Below are 22726 nucleotides of genomic sequence, written 5' to 3' on the forward strand. Positions count from 1 at the left end.
TTCACCCATGCCCCCATTGAAAAAACTTTCATAAAAAGAGGGACACTGAATACCTCTTTAATTTCCACCATTGATATAATATTTATAAAATTGAATGGCTGAGATTGAATCAACAAATTGACCAAAATACCCAACTTCTTCACTTCAAAAAAAAAAAACTCTTCTTCTTTCTTCCTCCCAATCTAGACAACCACCTTCTTCCAAAGTCTGGTCCTCCTCCGCCCACAACGCCGCAACAATGTTGACTACTTCCGCCTCCCACACCCACAACCCCTTTCATGGAGTCCGAAAATCTACCCCAAAACTCGCACATCAAACACCTTCTATGTTGCTGCGGCGCCGTGCTTGACGTGAGGCTCCACTTGGACGCCATTCGCCACCGGTCGAAGATCCTCGGCGGCCGTTACAGCGTCTCTCAAGGGTTCCTCACCGAGTGTTACATGCACGGCGCAATCGTGTCTGATCCGCAATGAAATCGCATTGTGCAGCATGCACGAAGCATGAGTTCGTTCCCTTCCTCTTCCTCAACCATTATTCCAGATCTGTGCTTCATTTTTGGTTCACAGAATTTTCCACCTCTGTTCAACCTCTTTTTTTCCCTTAGAGCATCTCCAATGTAGTCCTTATTTTGGGACCTTAAAATAAGATCCGGATCTTATTAGATCCCACCATTGGAGCTATCATACATGGCATGAGATCTTAGCAAAAGCTAAGATCCGTGCCTTAGCTCAGAACTCTCAAATGTGGGATCTTAAATAAAATAATATTTTTTTTTCTCTCTTTCAATACCATAATCAAAGTGAAAATTATGGAGGAAAATAAATAATATAAATATATTGAGTACTGTGGGCCCAGACAAAAGTAAAATAAGATCTCAACCACTAGAGTGAAATGTGTATGAAGATCTTATGAGTGTCTTAAATCCTATGTGGCAATTTGGGCCCACAAGAATTGAGTTAAGTCCCAAAATAAGTTCCTACCATTGGAGATGCTCTTAGACATCCAGATCTGTTTGCTTGATGAGTGAGTTTTGTTTTGTTTCATTTTTCAATGTTGTACCATGTACTTGTGGGTTATATTCAACGACTGTGGGTTCATAATCAACAAAAATATAACCTAGATATGTTTTCTTTATCCTCTGCTTATATGGTTCATGTTCAACCACTGTGCGTTATATTTTTGTTGATTTTATTTTGTATTTGTGGCTTTGGGCATTGGTTCCAATACTCTGTGGCGTGGCTAGCCAAGGATTTGAAGAAGAAACTACAAATCCTTATTTTACTGCTAGAAGAAAAAACTACAGGCAAGAAGACAAAATTTTTAGCAAGTAGTTACGGTAGGTTGTAAACCGCCAGAATATTTAAGGGACAAATTTGTAATCTCACATAAAAAATTTGGGGGACACCGATGCATCCCCTAAAATGGAGACATTGTAGTCTTCTACCGAATTCTTATAACTATTTAACATGAAAAAGGAATTTACATGTTCTGTTTTTTTTTTTGTGAATGAACTTACATGTTCTAGATATTGATCCGTCCAATGGGAAAAAAAGGAAAGAGAAAAGAAAAAAAGAAAAAAAAAGGAAAAAAGGAAACAAAAGGCAAACAATGATAGGCTCAATTTCTTTGTTTGCAGGTTCTGCCAATATGAAAATCCAAATCGTCTAAAGTTTAATGCCTATATATAAAATTAAAGAAATAATGAAGAAACAAAAGCATAGGTGTTTCACAATATTCAATAAGATTAGCCACAAAGTGTTTCTCATTTGTCCTCAAGATTAGTATGTGGTAGAGGGTTGCATCCTCAATAGACTTCTATTAGTTGGGCAAAAAATAGCTAGTTTCATTATATTGCTCTTTTATGAATATTAGTTTAATAGTTCTAGTATTTTATTATACCTTATGATCTAGAATATTCTATTTCCTAGGATGGTGCCACATGTAAGGTCACCTTTCATTCCTTAAGAGGATAGATAGTATAAGTTGTATTGCTTCCATGGTGAAATGTTAACAAGAAAATTGACAAACTTTTATTTTATCTTCTTTTCTTAGTTTTCTTTTGGTTTTCTTCATTTGATTTTACTTGGTAGAGTTTCTCTCTACCAATTTGGTGCTTTCATGGTTGATCTCTTGCTTCCCACACGGTTACATCCAGTGATGTTTTCTCCAGATTTTCATCTTGCACCGTTTCACTCGGAGGTGCTTCATAATGGTGGATTTTCTGAGCAACATTCTGCTGATTCTGGGTTCACATATCCAGTTGCCTACCAGCACAACAAGCAACCTTCAATTCCACCACAACCCCCACCATATCCTCATTACCAAACCTCTTCCTACACCCAATCTGCCACACACTATTCCTACAACCCCAATCCATTTTCCCTCTCCCACGTATCACAAAACAGTACCCACTACCAACCATACCACTACACCCATCCAAACCCAAACTCTGAATATGCTTCACCTTTCCCACCCTATTACTCACACTACCCCCAACCGGTTACAGACCCTTACCCCCAGATTAACCAGTACAACCCACAACCTACTCCATATTATTACCCACACCATAACCCACATATTTCACGAGTTCAGACGCACAAGACCAAGGATAGCTCAAAACTTCCCTCATTCGATGGAGCAAACCCAAGTTCTTGGCTATTGGAGGTTGGATTATACTTTCTTCAGAATCCCTACCCATGGGAAACCCGTTTCCAACTGCTTGCTCAGTGCATGCGAGGACAAGCTTTAACATGGTTTCAGGTAATGCAAGATCAGATTGATTCATGGGAGAAATTCCGGGATGACTTCAAGTGGCAATTTATAACAAATAGTGTTGTCTACAAAACTGGAAGCAACCGATCAAAGACCTCTGCCGCACAGTCATTTACCGACCTGTTCCAATCTGCAAACGTGGTTCCAACTACAAGCTCCTCTGAGAGAATCATTGAGCCGATGGTGGTTGTACAAGAGGTTATTGTCGAAGAGGAACAAGCTACTGCAAAAGCCATGTCTCAAGATGAATATAACCAGGCTTTCACATTGGAATCTGATGCTACTTCTACTGTAGTACCTAAGGTTATATCTGAAGAAATTTCACTAGAGGTACGATCTCACTTAGCATCTATTCCATGCCCAAATGCTATTATCCCTTTACCCACACTGACAGCAGTGGCAACAACCGTACCCCAACTGTTTGCTAAAATGCATGAGAGAAACCTATTTGACAAATTGCATGAGTTGGAAGATCATGAGAAACAAGTTGGCTCTACTTATGTTCTTAACTCTCTGTTATTTAAGTCCTTGACTAAATCAGGCTTGTTCATAATCTCTTTTGCTCCTGGAATTTGTACTCACACTCCTAAGCTAGCATATGGGGGCTTGACTAAATGTGTGGATGAAGATTTCATATTAAGCCACCAAGTGTTTGAGGCATTGCTTGAGAAAGAGCTTATGCAGGAAACTGTTGGGGATTCTATTGAAAAGCATGTTATTGGTCATATTGAAAAGTTGCCAATCCAATTTTTGAATTCTAGCCTTGTTGCTTGGAAAATGCTTAAATCCCTTCCTACATTCGTACTTGCTAAACCTGATCTACTAGATATTGCTCATAAGCTATTTGATCCTGGTATTTTCCACCATGTGTTTGACAACAGCTCTGAGAGGAATTATGAAGAGCAGCAGGTTAACATTGAAAAATTTCTAATGCATTTCATCATGCCTGGGACTCCTCAACTTGATTCATTGGTCCTGGCATCTATAATTGTTGAAACTTCTCTACCGGCTTTACTTGGCTTCATTATTACTTCCTTTGATCCTGGTATTTACAATGCTGTTTTTTCTCTATCCCATGGTGACTTCTCTAAATGTATTTTTGGAGATTCAAGGTTGAGTTACCTAGGTCCTACTTTGTTGCCAACTGTTGCCAAGTATTCTACAAATAAAGAACTGAAATGTGATGCCACAAATGCTCTATCCTGGTTCAGCAACTTGCTACCACAGTTTCATACTTGTGAGGAATTCAAGACAGAATTCAAATCTCATTGTTGTGCTACCAAATCTGAGTTTGTTTTTATAGAGTCAGGGGTAAATCTAATTGAGACATCCATGGTTGAGAATCATACCAGAATCAGATCTGAACACACTGTGAGTGACACTGTTGATTGGTCATATGCTACTACACTGGTCATTGGACCTCATTCCAACACTGAGGTTTCATTAGAAGCATCACATCAATTCACAGCTGAGATAATTTATGCAGTTAATATGGGATTCCAGGCAACAGCAGAGGTTGAGCCTCAAACCCCATTATCTGAAGACTTAACTTCTCAGAATCCTACTCAAGAGGTTTCTGATGGTAGTATCCCTAAAGTGAACTTTGAGACAGATTTTTACTCCACCAACCTTGTCTCTAGTATCTCACACCATATGTTTGAGGAAATGCATGAGCTCATTTGTGTTACTAACTATGGCAATTCATTATATAGTTCTTATGCAAATATACCTAGCGGACTTGAGTTGCATGATTCACTCCCTGTGATATTTGACCCTGGCATCATTAACTTTGAACATTTATGCCTCATTGTTTTTCTCATGTCTCATTTTATCTTCTTTGAAGACTTGCAACCACAAATAGTGTCTGCTTACTCTTTGTCATTAAATGTGGCAGCACCTAAGCTATTCGATTGGTCTAGCTTTGCAGCACAAACCATGTGGCTTGGGCACCAGGGAATTAAATTCTTACCGTCACCGCTTGCTTCAGTGCTTCATAATGACACATATTGTTCTCTTCTTACTTGGATTCTCATCATTGCATGGCTACTCCTGTGTTCTGCTCATTTGGATTCATCCTTCCAACTCATCGTTGAGGACAAGGATGTTTTCAAGGGGATGGTAATGGTAGAGGGTTGCATCCTCAATGGACTTCTATTAGTTGGGCCAAAAATAGCTAGTTTCATTATATTGCTCTTTTATGAATATTAGTTTAATAGTTCTAGTATTTTATTATACCTTATGATCTAGAATATTCTATTTCCTAGGATGGTGCCACATGTAAGGTCACCTTTCATTCCTTAAGAGGATAGATAGTATAAGTTGTATTGCTTCCATGGTGAAATGTTAACAAGAAAATTGACAAACTTTTATTTTATCTTCTTTTCTTAGTTTTCTTTTGGTTTTCTTCATTTGATTTTACTTGGTAGAGTTTCTCTCTACCAGTATGTCCTAACAGATAGATCACCGCTCATAAAGAATCCCCAACGACAAACAGTACAAGTCATGTATACACAAAACTACTTCATCATAACAAAAAATGCTCAAAAGAAAGGATTTGGATCCTCTCCATCCGGCTTCTCTCCATCCCCTCTCCATCCAAGATCTGAGCTATTGATTTTGAATTTTAAAGGTGGGGATTAATTCATGTTTTCTCTCTCTTCTTAAATTGATCCAAGCCTCTAAATATAATTCATTTTTTCTCTCTCTTCTCAAATTGATCCTCACCTTTAAAATTCAAAATCAATGGCTCAGATCTTGGATGGAGAGGGAATGGAGAGAAGCAAGATGGAGAGGATCCAAATCCCAAAAAGAAATGCCTAAAAAATGACCTGCCATGGATAAGATGCAACTCATTGACATTAGAACATGCATAAAGGCAAATTTAAGAAATTAAATAATAACCAAAAATACTATACATGAGATGGGTAACATGTAAGGCTACACTAAAAGTTCAATTGAAGAGATGATTCAATTGTAGGTGTCTTCATCAGAGTCAATATTAAAAAACTAGGCACTTACTGGAGCATATGAACACTGGGAAGTACAGAAGAGATTGGAAATTATTAAAATAGAAACAAGAGAGTTTCCCTTTATAAGTCACATAAATTCTGGATGTTAGAGAGACAGTTCTCTCTCTGCGTACCCAATACATCAGAATTTCCTAATCAATCTGACACGTCCTATTATAACCCAGATTTTGTTTTCTAAAACATAACCGACTCAAGTTACATAACCAGAAATAACTGATTTAACCATAAAATAACTGACTCGAACCAGAAACTAACTCAATTATTCCCTGCAACGCCCCTACCCGTCTTGCGGCGGTAGACCTTTATAATTTGGGACCGCTCCCTATCAAACACTTTCCACCATTAAGTAACAGGCCATCTATGGCTTTTTCAGCAAGCACATTGATTAGAGTACCAACTTCATTTCCCTTGATATCAATTTCCATAAGTGCATTATGTAGCTCAGAATCATTGAGATCACAGCTCCTCAATGTGTTTTGTATTACCCAACTCACCTCATTGTCCATTTGTTCCCTAGATAGAGACTTAATAAGAGTAAGTACATAGAGCATATGAGAAGCAAAACCATAGTGCACCATCTCCATGTACATATTATACGCCTTATGAACATTATCACAATTACAATGTTCAAGAATAAATAAATTATAAAATGCTCCATCTGGCTTATAATTCCACTGAAGCATGGTGTCATAAGCATTCTCTAAACCCCTCCTACAGAAACCTTCAACAAGCTCCACCAGACTATCAAATTCATTATTACTGCAGTTCTCTATTAGAGTATCATATATTGAATCAATTGGGACAGTCGAACACGAATAAATATGACGCAGAAGGCACGCATTAGTTTCTCTTGTCCATGCTTTCCTACCAAGTCCATTAAAATAGACACTAAATGAAACAATATTTGGCAGATAAGTATAGTCATAGTTTGCCAGTTCATCATTCAATTGAGCCACCTTGAAATAGTCACCTTCGTCTAAATAAGCATTCACCAAACTAGTGTAAGCAACCTCATCAGACAGGCCTTCCATAAGTGACGAATATGTGATTTCATCCAGCTCCGAAATGCCCTCCTGGTCATACATATCATCCTTCATGTCATACGCTTTCTTCATCTCCCAGATTCGGCAAAATCCAGATATAACAAGGCTATAACTAACAGTATCAGGGGACAAACTCATCTCAACCATGCCCCTCAAAAGTCCCACAGCCTCCTCGGCCCTGTCCAAAGAGCAATACCCATAAATAAGCGCATTGTAAGCAACAAGAGACGGTGAAGTCTCACGAACAATATCAGGCAAAAACCCCTTGTTTATCATTTCATCATGCAAATGAAAAACCTTACTGAATTCACCTTCAACACAACAAGCAGTCATCAAATAAGTATAAGTAACCTCATCCGGGGACAAGCCCCGCGCTTCCGACAGTCTTCGCTGCAGGAGTAGGCCTAGTATAAGTTGCCAATACGTGACAGCATCAGGCAAGACGATGCCCTTCTCAATCATCTCCTTCTTCATTTCAAAGGCCTTCTCCGATCCAGCTCCTTGTTTTCGCAAAACCAAGAAATAAAAGTGTCATAACAAGCAACATCAGGGGACACCATGCCCCTCAAAATCCCCATAGCCTCCTCAACCCTCTCGTGATGGCAATATAAGAAAAAAAACCCGATTGAATGTAGCAACCGAGGGCTCAAACCCACTAAAAAACATTTCACTGAAAAGCTTATAACCCTCATCATTGAACGAAATCAAATTCGGCTCCATACCCTTGGAAATCATTGCTAGGGCCGGCCCTGGGCCTGTGCAAGCAGGCCCACAGCCGAGGGCCTCCAAAAAGAAGGCCCCAAAAAAAATTCGATTTTTTTTACAGCAGTTGTCCTTAAAGAACCGCTGTAAATAATCTATCTTTTACAGCGGTTCGGACCGCCGTATAGTCTTTTACAACGGCGAGCTCTACAGCGGGTCCCAACCGCTGTAAAAGGCAAAATTAACCGCTGTAAAAGGTTTTTTTTGGCGTAGTGTTCCCATTAAACTTTCTAAAAAAAATTTAGGGGTCCATTTTTATTATTTACCCAGGGCCTCCAAAATGTCGGGACCGGCCCTGATCATTGCTATCAACAACTGAAACGCTTCCCCCACGTTGTTCTCCATGCAACTCGCCACTATCATCGTGTTGCAAGTACCAACATCGGGCGGAGACCCTTAGTTCCCGGCGGAGGCGGCGGCGGCGGCGTGGATCATGACGTTGTGAGTGTTGACGCGAAAGGTTTTGGGGGTGGCGGTGAATGAAAGGTTTTGGCGGTGGCTGTGACTGTGAATGAAAGGTTTTGGGGAATTAAACAGGGTGGTGAATTAGGACCTTCATTGATTCGGTTTTGGGAGATTGCGGCCACGAGGTTGACTCGTGAAGGAAAAGAGATGAATAATTTATGTCCGTCAAGGAAAAGAGGTTGTTTAGTTCTTTTTACTACTGTTTTAGAGTTTAAACTTTTAGGCCTCGTTTGGATTAAAGATTAATGGAATATAATCGAGTGGAACATAATGGGGCGAAATTATTTTATAATGGAGCCGAACAAATTTACCACTCCAATGTTTTCATTAATCCCTTCCTCTAGAGTAAATCAGGCTTTGTCTCTCTAGGTACAAATCTATTAGGGCTGAGGGCCCTTTCCCTCATATAATTGAATATAGTCCTTTATAGGCAAAAGAAAAGAGGCTAATGTGGATAGCATATGGTCCATTTCTATTTATTTTGTGAAATAATCACTTGTTTTTAAAAAATTAATCGCTTATATTTTTTAACTTTTATAATGTTTTTGGCGAAAAGCAAAATTTGAAAAAAAAAACACTAATTTTGCCTTTTTTTTTTCCATCGGAAAGATAAACTACAACACTCTAAGATTGATTTCTACACATTCCCTTCCCTTCCCTACTCATATGTTCACCAACTCTTACCACTTTAGCTAACTTATAACTCAAAATAATCAACTATTTTTAAAATTTTAAAAGTGGAAAACAATTTTTATTTGTAGATTTTAAAAAAATCTTAAAATAAAACTCAATTTTAGTGCAACTTTAAATTCACTAATTTTTAGGCAGGCACAGATGAGCTCATATTATCTCGGGGATTACTTGCGAGCTAGTCAGGGCCGCCCAAGGGTAAAGCCACCCAAGCAAGGGCTTTAGGCCTCCAAATTATTTTGTTTTTTCTTAAGTAAAAAAGGCCTCCGATTTTTTTTTCTTAAGTAAAAAAGGCCCCCAAAATTAAAATTGACAAAATTTTATATTAGATCAAACATGTTTCAAGGCCCCCAAAATTAAAATTCGCTTTAGGCCTCATTTGGTGTTGGGCTGGCCCTGGAGCTAGTTGGGGGGTAATAAAACCGAAGCAAAACACAAAGAGAGTGTGAAGAGAGAGAGAGAGAGAGAGAGAGAGAGAGACTAGATTTGTGATTGAACATTTTGTTATTGGTGGTTACAATAGTGACATCTTACACTATTTATAATATGCAAGTCATAGCTTGCCGAGTAAGCTATTACTTACTGTAACATAAACTTAACTGTCTAACTGCCTATCTGCATATCTGCCATAACTGCCTAACTGCCTAACAGAGTGTATACTCTATTACTTCCCCCTCAAGCTAGACTGGGGTGTGGTGGGCAGCAACACAAACTGTCAGCTTGTTTCTCAAATCAAAAAACCTTGTTGAGGGTCAAGGCTTAGTCATGGCATCTGCAATTTGAAGATCTGCTGGAAGATGAGAGACTTGAAGCTGCTTCTGAAGGACCTTTTCTCTGACAATGAAAAGATCTAGCTCACCGTGTTTTGTCCTGACATGAAGGATCGGGTTATGTGTCAAAGCCACTATTGATAAATTATCACAATCAGGGGCGGACCCACAGCATAGTGTGAAAAAAAAGAAAATTTTTACTTACCCCTTATATAGTTTTTTTTTGAACCCCTGAGAATTTTAATTTGCACCTCACCCCTCTCTCACACACACGTACAGACTCACACAGCCTCACCCTCTTACTCTCGCTCTGCTACCCTAGGTCTGGACGTCTGGTCAAGCACACACGCACAGCGTCGGCGCGCCACCGGCCACCACCAGTCCCTGCCTCTCTATCGCTTTATCTCTGCAGCTCTGCTATCTCAGTATTTTTTTTTCCACCAATATCTCTTTCCTTTTCTCGCTCTGTTCTAGAATTTTCCTTTTCCTCTATTTTCTCGGAGATTTTCCGAGTTGCCAAACACCGACATAATCCTGCAGAATCTTTTCGTTCCAATAGTGATCCCACCGATTTGCAATTTCTCACTCAGGTTCTCTATATTGATTCCGCTATTCCGATAGAGAGTGAGAAAAGCGTTAGGAGTGGTGAGTCAAACTATTTGGAAAATTGAGCAAGCTACATGAACTGGTGCGGGAAGCTGGATTCATCATCGAACTTGAATTTCAATCACTTCGCTGTTGTTGTTACCTGTTTGTTGTTGAATTTTTTCCTCCATTTTCCCCCCAACTTCTCTCAAGTAACAATAATCGAGAATTTAATTCCCATAAAAGGTGTTTATTGTTTTTCCCTGATTCTTGTGTGAAGCACTGAAGCTTGATTGCTAAATTGATTTTGGGTGAAAACTGAAATTCTGAAAACCCATGTGGACTGGGCGGGTCATAAAGGATGCATATGCCCGCCCAAAATGAGCAATCACCCGGACGAAGACAGCCATGGCGGGAATCAACGACACAGTGAATATCTTTGCTCTTCCTTAGGTGGACCCGCGAGCCAGCTGGAAGATTCTGTTGGATTTGTCTTATATACATAGGGATTTGGGCCCTGATTGTCAGGACCAAATATAGGAAAAGTCTATACCATGACCACACCCTCTATAAAAGGGGAGGTCATCAACTTGTACGAACCACTTTTTCAACATTAATGAGAATTTACCTTTTATGACATCTTACCATTTTTAGTGCTCTACTAGGGTTAGCTTTATTCTTTCATCTTGCGTTAGCTGCTCTAGTACAGAACATTGGCGCCGTCTGTGGCTCTAACCTAGATCTACTAGTGACGTAGAAGGTGGGAGTTACGATTCATGGAGACTCGTTCATGCGGCGTGGGTCGCCGTGATCATCGCCGCAGAGGTGGTGGACGTCACGGCGGCCGCGGCGGCGGACGGGACAACAATCGTCCTATGCTTCATGAGCAAGAGCAGGAGGCTTCCTCGGAGGGGGTCCACTCAGTGGCGCAGTCACCAGCGTCGCTGGTGAACGTAGCTCCGGGAAAACCTTCAGATCTGATAGCCAAATCAGATCCAGGTGTCAGGCGACGATCAATGCCGCCTGAATATGTGAACTTAGAAGACCCTAAAACCAGTGCTCCACGGAAAACGCAGGAAGTAGTGACGGGTATCACGCCCGCGACTTTGCAACAAATGTTAGATACTTTGCAGAAGGTGCAAACCCAAAACGAGCAGTTACAAGCCCAAGTCGAGTATCTAACTCAGAGGCAAGATTTTAAGCAAGGACAACGTCTTGAGGCAGAGGACGTAGTAGAATTTCAACCTTTTGTTCCAGCTATCACCAAGGTAGACATACCAAAGCATCTACAAACAATGGCATTAGACGCCTTTTCAGGCGACTCTGATCTCATGGAACATCTGAGATATTTTAACACCAAAATGGTAATTGGTGGGGCAACGAACGCGGTGAAGTGTAGATTATTGCCTTCAACATTCAAAGGAATGGCGATGCAGTGGTTCATCAGACAACCGCCTTTCTCCATTGACAATTTTACTGATCTGTCTACTAAGTTCCTGACTCAATTCTCCGCCAACAAAACTACAAAAGAAACAATGTTTGATCTCATCAGCATACATCAGCAGCCATGGGAGAAGTTAAAAACCTACATGGCACGCTTCAGTAAGATGGCGGTTCAGTTGGAAGAGGATAACCTGGATGTATGCTTGGCGTCTTTCAAAAATGGCCTTAGGGCGGGAGATCTGAATCGGGACTTAACGAGGCGACCAGCGAGGGACATGATGGATCTTCGTGCTCGCGTTCAGGAATTCATCCTAATTGAACAAGATGATCAGAAAAAACAAGAGAGGGAGGAAGGGCGCAAGCAGGCCCAATCTGGCGATGTTCCACAAGAAAAACTCAAGGCGGGGAAGGAAACCAGGGTAGCACAAACTCCGCGTATACCAAGACCGGGACCATATCAAAACTCCAAACCCGGATTTCAAAATACATGGCACAGAAATTCCCAAGGTCCCACTGCAGCCTCAACTGGTCAGCATGGTGTCTCGCCAGCTCCAGTTCCACTTACTAAGTTGAATGCTCCCTTAAGTACCATTTTAAAAGCAGTTGGGCAGACAAATGTTGTGCAATATCCACCGCCGCCCCGGCGGCCGCCAGCTAATGTGGATACAAATAGATGGTGTGAGTACCACAAAGCGTTGGGGCATACCACGGATAATTGTTGGAACTTGAGGCGGGAAATTGATCGCCTGATCAAGGCTGGCCATTTAGCAAATTTTGTTAAAGACACAACAGCACCAGAGGCCGCTAAGACAAAGGCAAAGGAAAGGAGATAGTGGAAGAGTTGGGCGATCCTGTTGGGGAATGCTCATCTATTGCAGGAGGATTTGGAGGGGGTGCAATTTCAAGCAAGGCTAGAAAGCGTTATGTGGCGGCAGTACACTCAGTACATGTGGCGTACGAAGGCGAGTGTTGGTTAAACCACTCTCCTATTATATTTACCCCTCAGGATTTTGCGCATGTTATTTCCCATGACAACGACCCAATTGTAGTAACAATCAGGGTTAACAATTACATGACGAAAAAAGTGTTTTTAGACCAGGGATCATCGGCGGACATCATTTATGGAGATGCCTTTGATCGCCTGGGGTTAAAGGAATCAGACTTGAAACCATATAAAGGAACCTTGGTGGGATTTACAGGGGACCGTGTCAATGTGCGGGGATACGTGGAAATACTAACTGCCTTTGGAGAAGGAGAGTTCGTTAAGAAATTTCAAGTGAAGTACTTAGTCTTAGCGTGTAGAGCCAATTACAATGTACTCTTGGGGCGAGACACCCTCAACAAGTTATGCGCGGTCATTTCAACTGCTCACTTAACTGTCAAATATCCAGCCTGCAATGGGAAGGTCGGGATATTGCGCGTAGACCAGAACGCAGCAAGAGAGTGTTATCTAAGTGTGGCGCTCTATGGGCGAAAGGCCGCCAAGGAAAGCCACTGAATTACATAAATCTTTCCACAAGAAGGATTGAGTCTAGACCCAAGAGACGATGCTGATGATTTTCGCCCACAACCTCTGGAAGAAACCAAGCAAGTGCAAGTCAAGGATAAGTTTTTAAAGATTGGTAGCAGTTTAACGAAGGAGCAAGAGAAAAGATTGATCACCCTTCTAGGTGATAATTTGGATCTCTTTGCATGGACCATCAATGATGTACCAGGGATTGACCCCAATGTGATCACTCATAAACTGGCCATACGACCTGGGGCGACACCAGTCATCCAGCCAAGGCGAAGAATGAGTGATGAAAAGAATAAGGCGGTGCAACTAGAGACTGAGAAATTAGTCAAGGCTCGCTTCATCCGTGAGGTGCAGTACCCAACTTGGCTCGCCAATGTTGTAATGGTCAAGAAGGCCAATGGGAAATGGCGAATGTGCACGGACTATACAAGTTTGAACAAAGTGTGTCCTAAAGATTCGTATCCACTTCCCAATGTGGATAAGCTTGTGGATGGAGCTTCTAGAAATGAACTTTTAAGTCTCATGGATGCTTATTCAGGCTATAATCAAATTATGATGCATCCCTCAGACGAGGAAAGTACAACATTCATGACTAATCAGGCGAATTATTGCTACAAGACAATTCCTTTTGGTTTGAAGAATGCAGGAGCTACGTACCAACGGCTCATGGATAAAAAAATTTCCAGACAAGTAGGCAGGAATATGGAGGTATATGTGGATGACATGATCGTGAAGTCGGCCAGGGCTGGTGACCACGGCGATGATCTAAAGGAAGCGTTTGCTCAATTAAGAACATATAGAATGAAGTTAAATCCCGAGAAGTGTTCTTTTGGGATTCAGGGGGGAAAGTTCCTGGGTTTCATGTTAACATCAAGGGGGATAGAAGTGAATCCTGATAAGGGGAAGGCGATCTTGGAAATGAAAAGCCCAACAAGTGTAAAGGAGGTTCAACGTTTAACAGGACGAATGGCCGCCTTGTCACGTTTTTTGCCAATGGCGGGTGACAAAGCGGCCCCATTCTTCACCTGTTTAAAAAAGAATACGAAGTTTCAATGGACAGAGGCGTGCGAACAAGCTTTCACCAAGTTGAAAGAAACATTAGCAACGCTACCAGTACTCTCCAAGCCAACGTCAGGCGTTCCTTTGATACTCTACTTAGCAGTTACTGACAAGGCGGTGAGTACGGTGTTGCTCCAGGAAGAAGGAAATAAGCAGAAGGTTATATATTTTGTGAGCCATACTTTGCAGGGGGCGGAATTGTGGTACCAAAAAATTGAAAAGGCGGCTTTGGAAGTTCTGAAAACAGCGAGGCGCCTCAGGCCATATTTTCAAAGTTTCCAAGTCAAGGTTAAAACTGATGTTCCCTTAAGGCAGGTACTCCAGAAGCCTGATTTATCAGGGCGATTGGTCAGCTGGTCAGTTGAGTTATCAGAATATGATATACAATACGAGCCGAGGGGCCAGGTTACAATCCAAAGTTTGATCGACTTCGTGGCGGAATTAACACCCACGGAAGGCGAGAAAACTCAAGGAGAATGGGACCTATCTGTGGATGGATCCTCCAATGACACTGGAAGTGGGGCTGGGATAACTATTGAAAGTCCAGACAAAATGGTCATCGAACAATCTCTGAAATTCGAGTTCAAGGCGAGCAACAATCAATCCGAATATGAGGCTTTGATCGCCGGCTTAAGGCTAGCCATTGAGTTAGGCGTTCAGAAGTTATTCATCAAAGGAGATTCGCAGTTGGTTGTTAAGCAGGTGAAAGGCGAGTATCAAGTGAAGGATCCGCAACTTTCTAAATACTTGGAAGTGGTGCGCAGATTAATGATGGAGGTCAAAAATATTAGGATAGAACATGTCCCGAGAAGTCAAAATGAGAGGGCTGATGTGCTAGCGAAATTGGCAAGTACAGGGCGATTGGGCAATTATCAAACAGTCATTCAAGAAACCCTGCCTCGCCCAAGCATTGATTTGGTAGAAATAAAGTTAAAAGCAGTAAAGTCAGTAATTGAAGGCGAGCCTTCTTGGATGGAGTCAATCAAGATCTTCCTAGAGAACCCTCCAAAGGATGACGATCTGAACACAAGAGCAAAACGTAGGGAGGCCAGTTTTTACACACTGGTGGATGGTGAGTTATATCGGCGGGGAATTATGTCTCCTATGCTCAAATGTGCTGATGCTAAGGATGCCCCGGGAATAATGGCGGAAGTCCACGAAGGAGTGTGCTCCAATCATATCGGTGGGCGATCATTGGCAGTAAAGGTTTTAAGAGCAGGATTTTATTGGCCGACAATGAAGAAGGACTGTCTAGACTATGTCAAGAAATGTGAAAAATGTCAAGTCTTTTCTAACCTACACAAGGCTCCCCCAGAAGAATTAACAACCATGATGGCACCTTGGCCATTCGCTATGTTGGGGACTGACATTTTAGGACCATTCCCAGTAGCAAAGGCACAAATGAGGTATATCATCGTGGCGGTTGATTACTTCACCAAATGGATAGAAGCTGAAGCAGTGGCGACTATCACAGCCGCCAAGGTCAGGAATTTCTTGTGGCAAAGAATTGTGTGCAGATTCGGGGTTCCCATGGCATTGGTAATGGACAATGGGACCCAATTTACAAGTAATGTCACCCGGGAATTTTGCGCGGAAATGGGAATTGAAATGCGATTTGCCTCGGTAGAACATCCGCAAACCAATGGACAGGCCGAGTCAGCTAACAAGGTTATTTTGAAAGGCTTAAAGAAGAAGCTGGATGAAGCGAAAGGACTTTGGGCGGAAGAATTACCAGGCGTCCTATGGGCATACAACACCACTGAACAGTCAAGCACGAGGGAAACCCCATATCGTTTAACTTATGGAACTGATGCCATGCTCCCTGTGGAGATTGCCAACCAAAGCTGGCGAGTGGCTCGGTTTAATGAGAATGACAATGGGGAAAATCTGATAGCAAATCTAGTCATGCTGCCTGAGGAACAACGGGAGGCGCACATAAGGAATGAGGCGGGAAAAGTGAAGGTTGCAAGAAAGTTTTCAACGAAAGTGGTGCCAAGAACGATGAGGGTAGGAGACTTAGTGCTCCGAAAAAATACCATACCTGACAAACACAACAAAGTGTCGCCCAATTGGGGCGGGCCCTACAGGATTATAGGCGACGTGGGAGGAGGAGCTTATAAATTGGAACAACTTAACGGTCAAAAGGTTCCACGAACATGGAACGCCTCACATCTGAAGCAGTATTTTAGTTAAAAGAAACAACAAAGGTGAATGAAGCGGCACTCTTTTTCCCTTTCTTTGGAGAGGTTTTTAATGAGGCGGCATATGTAAAGAATGAAGGGACAATTGTTCCCATGTATGAAAAAGTAATGAAAAGATCATTTCAACAGAATTGCTTATTTTTTTTATTTATATTACGAGTTTATGCAGTGCAAATCGTACCAAGGTATACAATATCGCGAATAAACCTTTCGGAATAAGAAAGTATCGCCATCAAATGTTAAAAGCCTTGGCAATTCTAGTGGCCACTAGAAACCAAGCCTCGTCGAAAAATCGACTAAGGTATATAAACCCAAATAAAAAGAAAATTTAGTAAACAACAGCTTAAAGGTAACTGAAGGTGTGAAAAACGACTAGAAGGGGGGGGTTGAATAGCGTTTTCAATATAAAAACTTTCCCTTTAAGATTTAAAGTAAATCTTTTCGGTTTCTCTAAGATAGATGGTGCAGCGGATAAAGATAGAGAGAAGAGAAAAGCACACAAGTATTTTATCCTGGTTCACTTGATAAATCCCTCAAGCTAATCCAGTCCACCCGTTAAGGTGATTTCTTCCTTCTTAGAATGAAGGCAATCCACTAATCAGATAATTGTTACAACTGCACTTGAAACCTACAAGTGACTAACAATACACTGACTTAGCTATCACTAAGATTCACTCTCTTAGTCTTCTCTAGGATCCGATCAACCTTGATCTCCTAAAGGAATCACCACTAAGATTCACTCTCTTAGTCTTCTTAAGGATACTGACCTACCCGGTCCCTTAAGGAAAATCAAACAACTGTTTGAGGTTGGTGTTTACAAAAGTTTGCTTCTAAATAAGCTGAGTGTAAACCAAATAAGAATAGATGAAGAAAGTAGAGGCTTGAATCTTTTCTTGTATTGCAGCTCTTGATTTCTCTCGCTCTTCTCGCTCTCTCAGTCTTTCTTCTTTTCTTCAGCCTTTTATAGTCCAAGGTGCAAAGGATATTTCTGTTGAGAGAATATGACCGTTGGAGGGCATTTCTGGAACTTCCAGAACCTGCTGTGGCTGAACCTTGGTAGGTAGGCATTTCAGAATAGTACACTGCTCTTGTACTTCTCGATAGAGACCTTTGCCTTTAACCATTGACCTCTGATCAGAGTTATGCTTCGTGTTGGAACTTGTGAAGCTTGGTGATCAGAGTCAGAGGGAAGCTTGGATCCTCTGACCTTCGTTACTTCTGCTTCTGGACCTTCAGAGCTTCTGAACCTTCAGAGCCTCTGGTCCCTCAGAGCTTCTGGTCTTCAGATCTTCTGATCCTCAGATCTTCTGATCCTCTGATCTTCTGATCCTCTGATCTTCAGATCCTCTGATCTTCAGATCGTCTGATCCTCTGATCTTCTGAACTTCTGACGAATATATCTTCTGGTGTCAGAATCAGAACCTGTTTGTCAAAACACTCAAGACAAACATTAGAGTATCATAGTTGTTCATCCACAAATAAATACTTGTTATCATCAAAACATAGAGTTGTACCACATGACCAAATCTTGATCTTACAGTAACAACGGTTGAACTTAAACGAATTTCATTGAAAATGAGAAAGGGGCGAAGCCCATACATGACTTGAAACAACAATGAACAAAAGAGCAAAAGGGTAAAGCCCAAAAGCAAAATTTTGAGTTAACAAAATAAAAACAATCTAAATTCAAGTCAGGTTCTCATTGTTGGCGTTGTTGTCCTGGCTTGCAACAGCTTGAGGGTCTTCCTTCCCTTGATCCTCATTCTTGTTCTGGTCATTCCCATCTTCGCCATTCCCTTCCTCAGGCTTTCAGAATCAAACTGAGGAAGAAGGTCGAGGCCAATGTCATCATCGCCAACCACTTGACCATCCTTGATCTCCTTCAGATACCCGATGCGGGAAAGATCAAAGCCCGGTTCAACAACACTTATTTGCTCTTTGGCCGCCAGAAAGCCTTGAGCAAATTGGAGGGAGGCGTGCCCTAAAATGGAAGCATTCAGGCGTTCATACTTCTTCTCCAGCTTTTGGCACTTAGCCTGAACAGCAGTGTGTTTGTCATTGATGGCTTCTTTCAGGGACTTGGTCTTCTGAAGGAGCAGGTTAGAAGCAGCCAAGTCATCAGTTAACTTAGCACATTTTTCCTCAGCAGACTTCAAATGTTTGTTGGCTGTCTCAGCATCAACTTTTGCTCGCTCATAGGCAGCCTTATAATCAGCCGCCTTCTTCTCAAAGCGATTCTTGGCCGACTGCAATTCTTTCACACACTGAGCCATGCCTGCCACGGTGCTGGCGGCAGAAAGTGCATGGAAAATGGCCTGGGAAGCAATGTTGGGGGGACCTTGACCGGAAACATCTTTGTGAATCCGGTTGTCAAAAGTTCGAGCCATGAAGTCCAACCCGTTGAAGTGAGGATCGGATAAGCTCAGTAAAGGGGGAGGAGCCTCGCCACCCATGGCTGAGCTAGTGCCAGCATGGCTAAATGGATTTAGCGGGCGGTTGATCAACACACTTGGATCCTGGTGGGGTGGCGGGACATTGTCATGTCCCTTCTTTTTCTCCGCGGGTTGACTCTTGGAAGCCAAACCGGTTGGATTGAGAGTTGACTGGTGAAGAGGTTTACCACCAGCAGCTTTTTCAGCAGCGCCTGAAGTTCTTTGGCGCTTAGGGTCCCTGACGTTATCAGAGTCCGAAGCACCTTCATTCTTTTTCTTCTGTTCAGCCTCGGCCCTTTTCCTCGCCGCCGCAGCAGATTGGGCGAGGTATTCCTTCATCTTAAGCGGGTTAGCGTCGACCTTGCCTTTTCCCATCGTAGCTACACGGAAAAAATCAATTAGACAGAACACATGAACAAAAAGAAAAGCAAGTTATGTGCAAAGATTATAAACTTACTAAAAAATTGATTTAAAGTGCCGGATTTCGACGCCTCAATCAAGTCATGACCAGAGATTACTGGCAGTGTGCGAAGGTAATCAGCGATCCCTCGCTCAGAATCATCCAAGGCGTCATATGAAACGGAGATTTTTCGGCGAGGATTTTTTGTCCAATAAAAGGGGAAGAGAGGATTATTGTCGGAATCTCGAAACAAGTTCTTTATTTCGGGCAACTCCATAACTTTGAAGTATTTTTTCTGCCACACTTTGTAATGGCTTTTAAGGGCGGTGAATCGGCTCATGTTCTTGCGGGCTAAAAGGGGAACCCACTTAACAGATGTAGGTTTTGTGGTGACTGACTTATAGAAAAGGAAAAACAAGGGGTAGGTGGGAGTGAAACTCAAATGTTCGCAAAGAATTTCAAAGCAGCGGATAAAACCCCAGGCGTTGGGTTGGAGTTGACAAGGCGCCACGTTCAGAAAGGAAAGAACGTGACATATAAAAGGCGAGAATGGAAGTTTGATATTCAAGTCTAAGAAAAAATAACCATAAACGAAAAAGAAATCGGGCGATTCATCGGATGACTCTTTGCGTAAAAGAACACAATCACCCTCGCCACATGGAAGAACATTCAACTGAAGGTCTTCGTTATTAGAGGTGGCGGGATTTATCTTGGTAAACCCCTGGGCAGATATTCGAAGCGAGTTGATGCTCCCAATGCTGCCCCAGATGGACCGCCAAAGACATTTATCTTCAACCAAATGCGCGTTTGAACGCCATTCGGGTGAAGACAAATCTCCATTGGAAGAAAGAATAGAATCTACAGAGTCGGCGGGTCCGGAATCCTCGTGAGTGGAAGGCGAGGAGTGAATTTCAATAACAGTGGGGGCAACAACTTCCCCCTCCGTAGAGGGTGAAGAAAGTTCTAGGGAAGAAATACTGATATTTTGCAACGACATACGGGGCAATTTCATAAAAAGAAAAAAGAAGATGAACAGATTCAAGAAGAAAAAAGAAGAAGATGAACAGATTCAAGAAGAAAAAAAGAAGAAGATGAAGAGTTTCAAGAAAGAGAAAGAACTCACCGGAGGAAGAAGTGGAGGATTGGGTAAGGAGGACGTCGGCTATGGGAGAGCACCGCGCAATGACGACGGCTGGAGTGATGGAGGTTCGCCGGAGTTCGAAGAGAAAAAAGTAAGAATTCCGGAGGTTTTAGAGAAACAGTTTTTGGAAAAGTGAAAAGGTAAAAAGGGGGTTTTTATAGAGGAAGAAGGAGGAGAGAGAATGAGTGGGAAAGAAAGTGAAAAGTCATGGGATTTGAAATTTGAAAAGGCATGACGTGAAAGGATGTAACTCCTCGAGACGCACAAACCGGAAACTGCATTCATGGAAAATGATGAAGAAATCCCGGAAAACAAGGATTACGTGCGTCAGTTGAAAAGACGTGATTAACGGTTATGACTTATCAACGAAAATAAAAATGGCGATGTATTAAGGAACATGAAAGTGGCGCCATATCGATGAACAACGAAATGGCGGTGAATGAATAAACAAGAATGTGGCGACATGCCCGCGACCACGAGAAATGGTGATATCATGACACATCACAAGGTGAACAATAAAAGCGGGCGACGAAGTAGCATATTAAAGACATTTCGACTCAAGTTACCCGAGCCTCATGTCTTGGGGGCATGTGGACTGGGCGGGACATAAAGGATGCATATGCCCGCCCAAAATGAGCAATCACCCGGACGAAGACAGCCATGGCGGGAATCAACGACACAATGAATATCTTTGCTCTTCCTTAGGTGGACCCGCGAGCCAGCTGGAAGATTATGTTGGATTTGTCTTATATACATAGGGATTTGGGCCCTGATTGTCATGCCCAAATATAGGAAAAGTTCATACCATGACCACACCCTCTATAAAAGGGGAGGTCATCAACTTGTACGAACCACTTTTTCAACATTAATGAGAATTTACCTTTTATGACATCTTACCATTTTTAGTGCTCTGCTAGGGTTAGCTTTATTCTTTCCTCTTGCGTTAGCTGCTCTAGTACAGAACACCATGATTGATTGATAATTTGATATATATTTCACCCATTTTCAACTTGAGGGGGGTGAAAAACTAATTGAGTTAGAAGTAAGCGATGGGAGCTTGGGTAATCTGGATATCTGTCATCTTTTTTACAGAGAGCAACGACATTAGATGATTTAGATCTTGCTTTGTCTACAGGAAAGTTCTATTCTAAATTGCTATGGATATGAAGGTTTTTTATTTTTTGATTGGCTGGTCACTGATAGCCAAGTTACTCCTTTGCTCAAGTCATTGTTTCCCTGTCTGATTTGTGTTATTCTGCATTTCTTCTCCCCTGCAATTCTCATTGTTGCTTTTATTTGCTTTCTTTCTTTGTCTATTTTTTTCTCTTCCTCTAATTTGTATCCTGTTAGAGCTAGAGCTAGTTAGTTGAAGTAATGAAAATTAGTCATTCAATTTAGTTACATTTTTTTCTCTTTGCGGTTCTATCTTTCTACTTCCTATTAAAAGTAACCCTTTTCATAATTTGTTGTTGAAATTTTGCATTTGGTTAATGAAATACCACATTATAGTACTATGAAAACTTGATAGTTTATGCATGGACTTGAAATGCTAATTATGTGCTACATTTGAGTGAAATGTGTGTTGATGTGATTTTTTTATCTCCCTTGGTATAAGCTTGAATTGAAGCAAACTATTTATGTGCTATGTAAGTGTTGTTAGGACAACACAATCTTGACCTTGATTATTGGTCATGAGGTATATAAAGAATTCTGATTATGATATGCTTGAACCAAAAATTTAAACCCCCTAACCCCAGGGTCCTGGATCCGCCACTGATCACAATATATGAAAGGGTTGGATGAGAAAACTTTGAGTTCTGTTAGCAAACTTTGGACCCACAAAATTTATGCAGTGAGATGTGTCAAGCTTCTATATCCAGCCTCTGTACTACTTCTTGCAACAACTGATTGCTTCTTTGAGCATCAAGAAATCAGGTTGGGACCAAGATATAGAGCAGCACCAGAAACTGACCTATCATCTGAATCTGTTGCCCAATCTGCATATGTGAATTCTATTAGCTGCATATGACAAGACAAGGCTTGCCTCATGTAATGACCATAGGTAAGAGTACCATGTAGGTACCTTAGAATGCTCTTGACACCCCCCAATGAGTGTCCAGAGGATTGGTCATATACTGACAAACCTTATTAATGGGAAAACTTAATTCAGGTCTAGTTATAGTGAGATATTACAGAGCTTCAGCTATGCTTCTGTACAAAGAAGGATCCTGAAATGGAACACCTTGACGTTTGTACAACAATGAGATTTTGTTAAATAGAAACATAACTTAACAATAGAGACAAAAATAGATAACAATGTACATTTTGAAGGATTTAAAACACATATTTCTCTTCCTTTCTTTTATATTTTTATCATAAAAAATCATCAATTGTCATCTCCTCACTTGTTTCTGTTTA

General features: G+C 41.5%; 1 protein-coding gene across 1 annotated transcript; it reads right to left on the reverse strand.

Annotated features, from left to right (window-relative positions):
- Positions 1-6103: 6103 nt before the first annotated feature.
- LOC130736327 (pentatricopeptide repeat-containing protein At5g39710-like) lies at positions 6104-7318 on the reverse strand. Its single transcript, XM_057588166.1, has one exon. It carries the CDS (start codon positions 7316-7318, stop codon positions 6104-6106), a length of 1215 nt encoding a protein of 404 aa, XP_057444149.1.
- Between the last annotated feature and the right edge of the window lie 15408 nt (positions 7319-22726).

The sequence above is a fragment of the Lotus japonicus genome, chromosome 2 (assembly GCF_012489685.1).
Source record: "Lotus japonicus ecotype B-129 chromosome 2, LjGifu_v1.2".
In the NCBI taxonomy this organism is placed as follows: Eukaryota; Viridiplantae; Streptophyta; class Magnoliopsida; order Fabales; family Fabaceae; genus Lotus; species Lotus japonicus.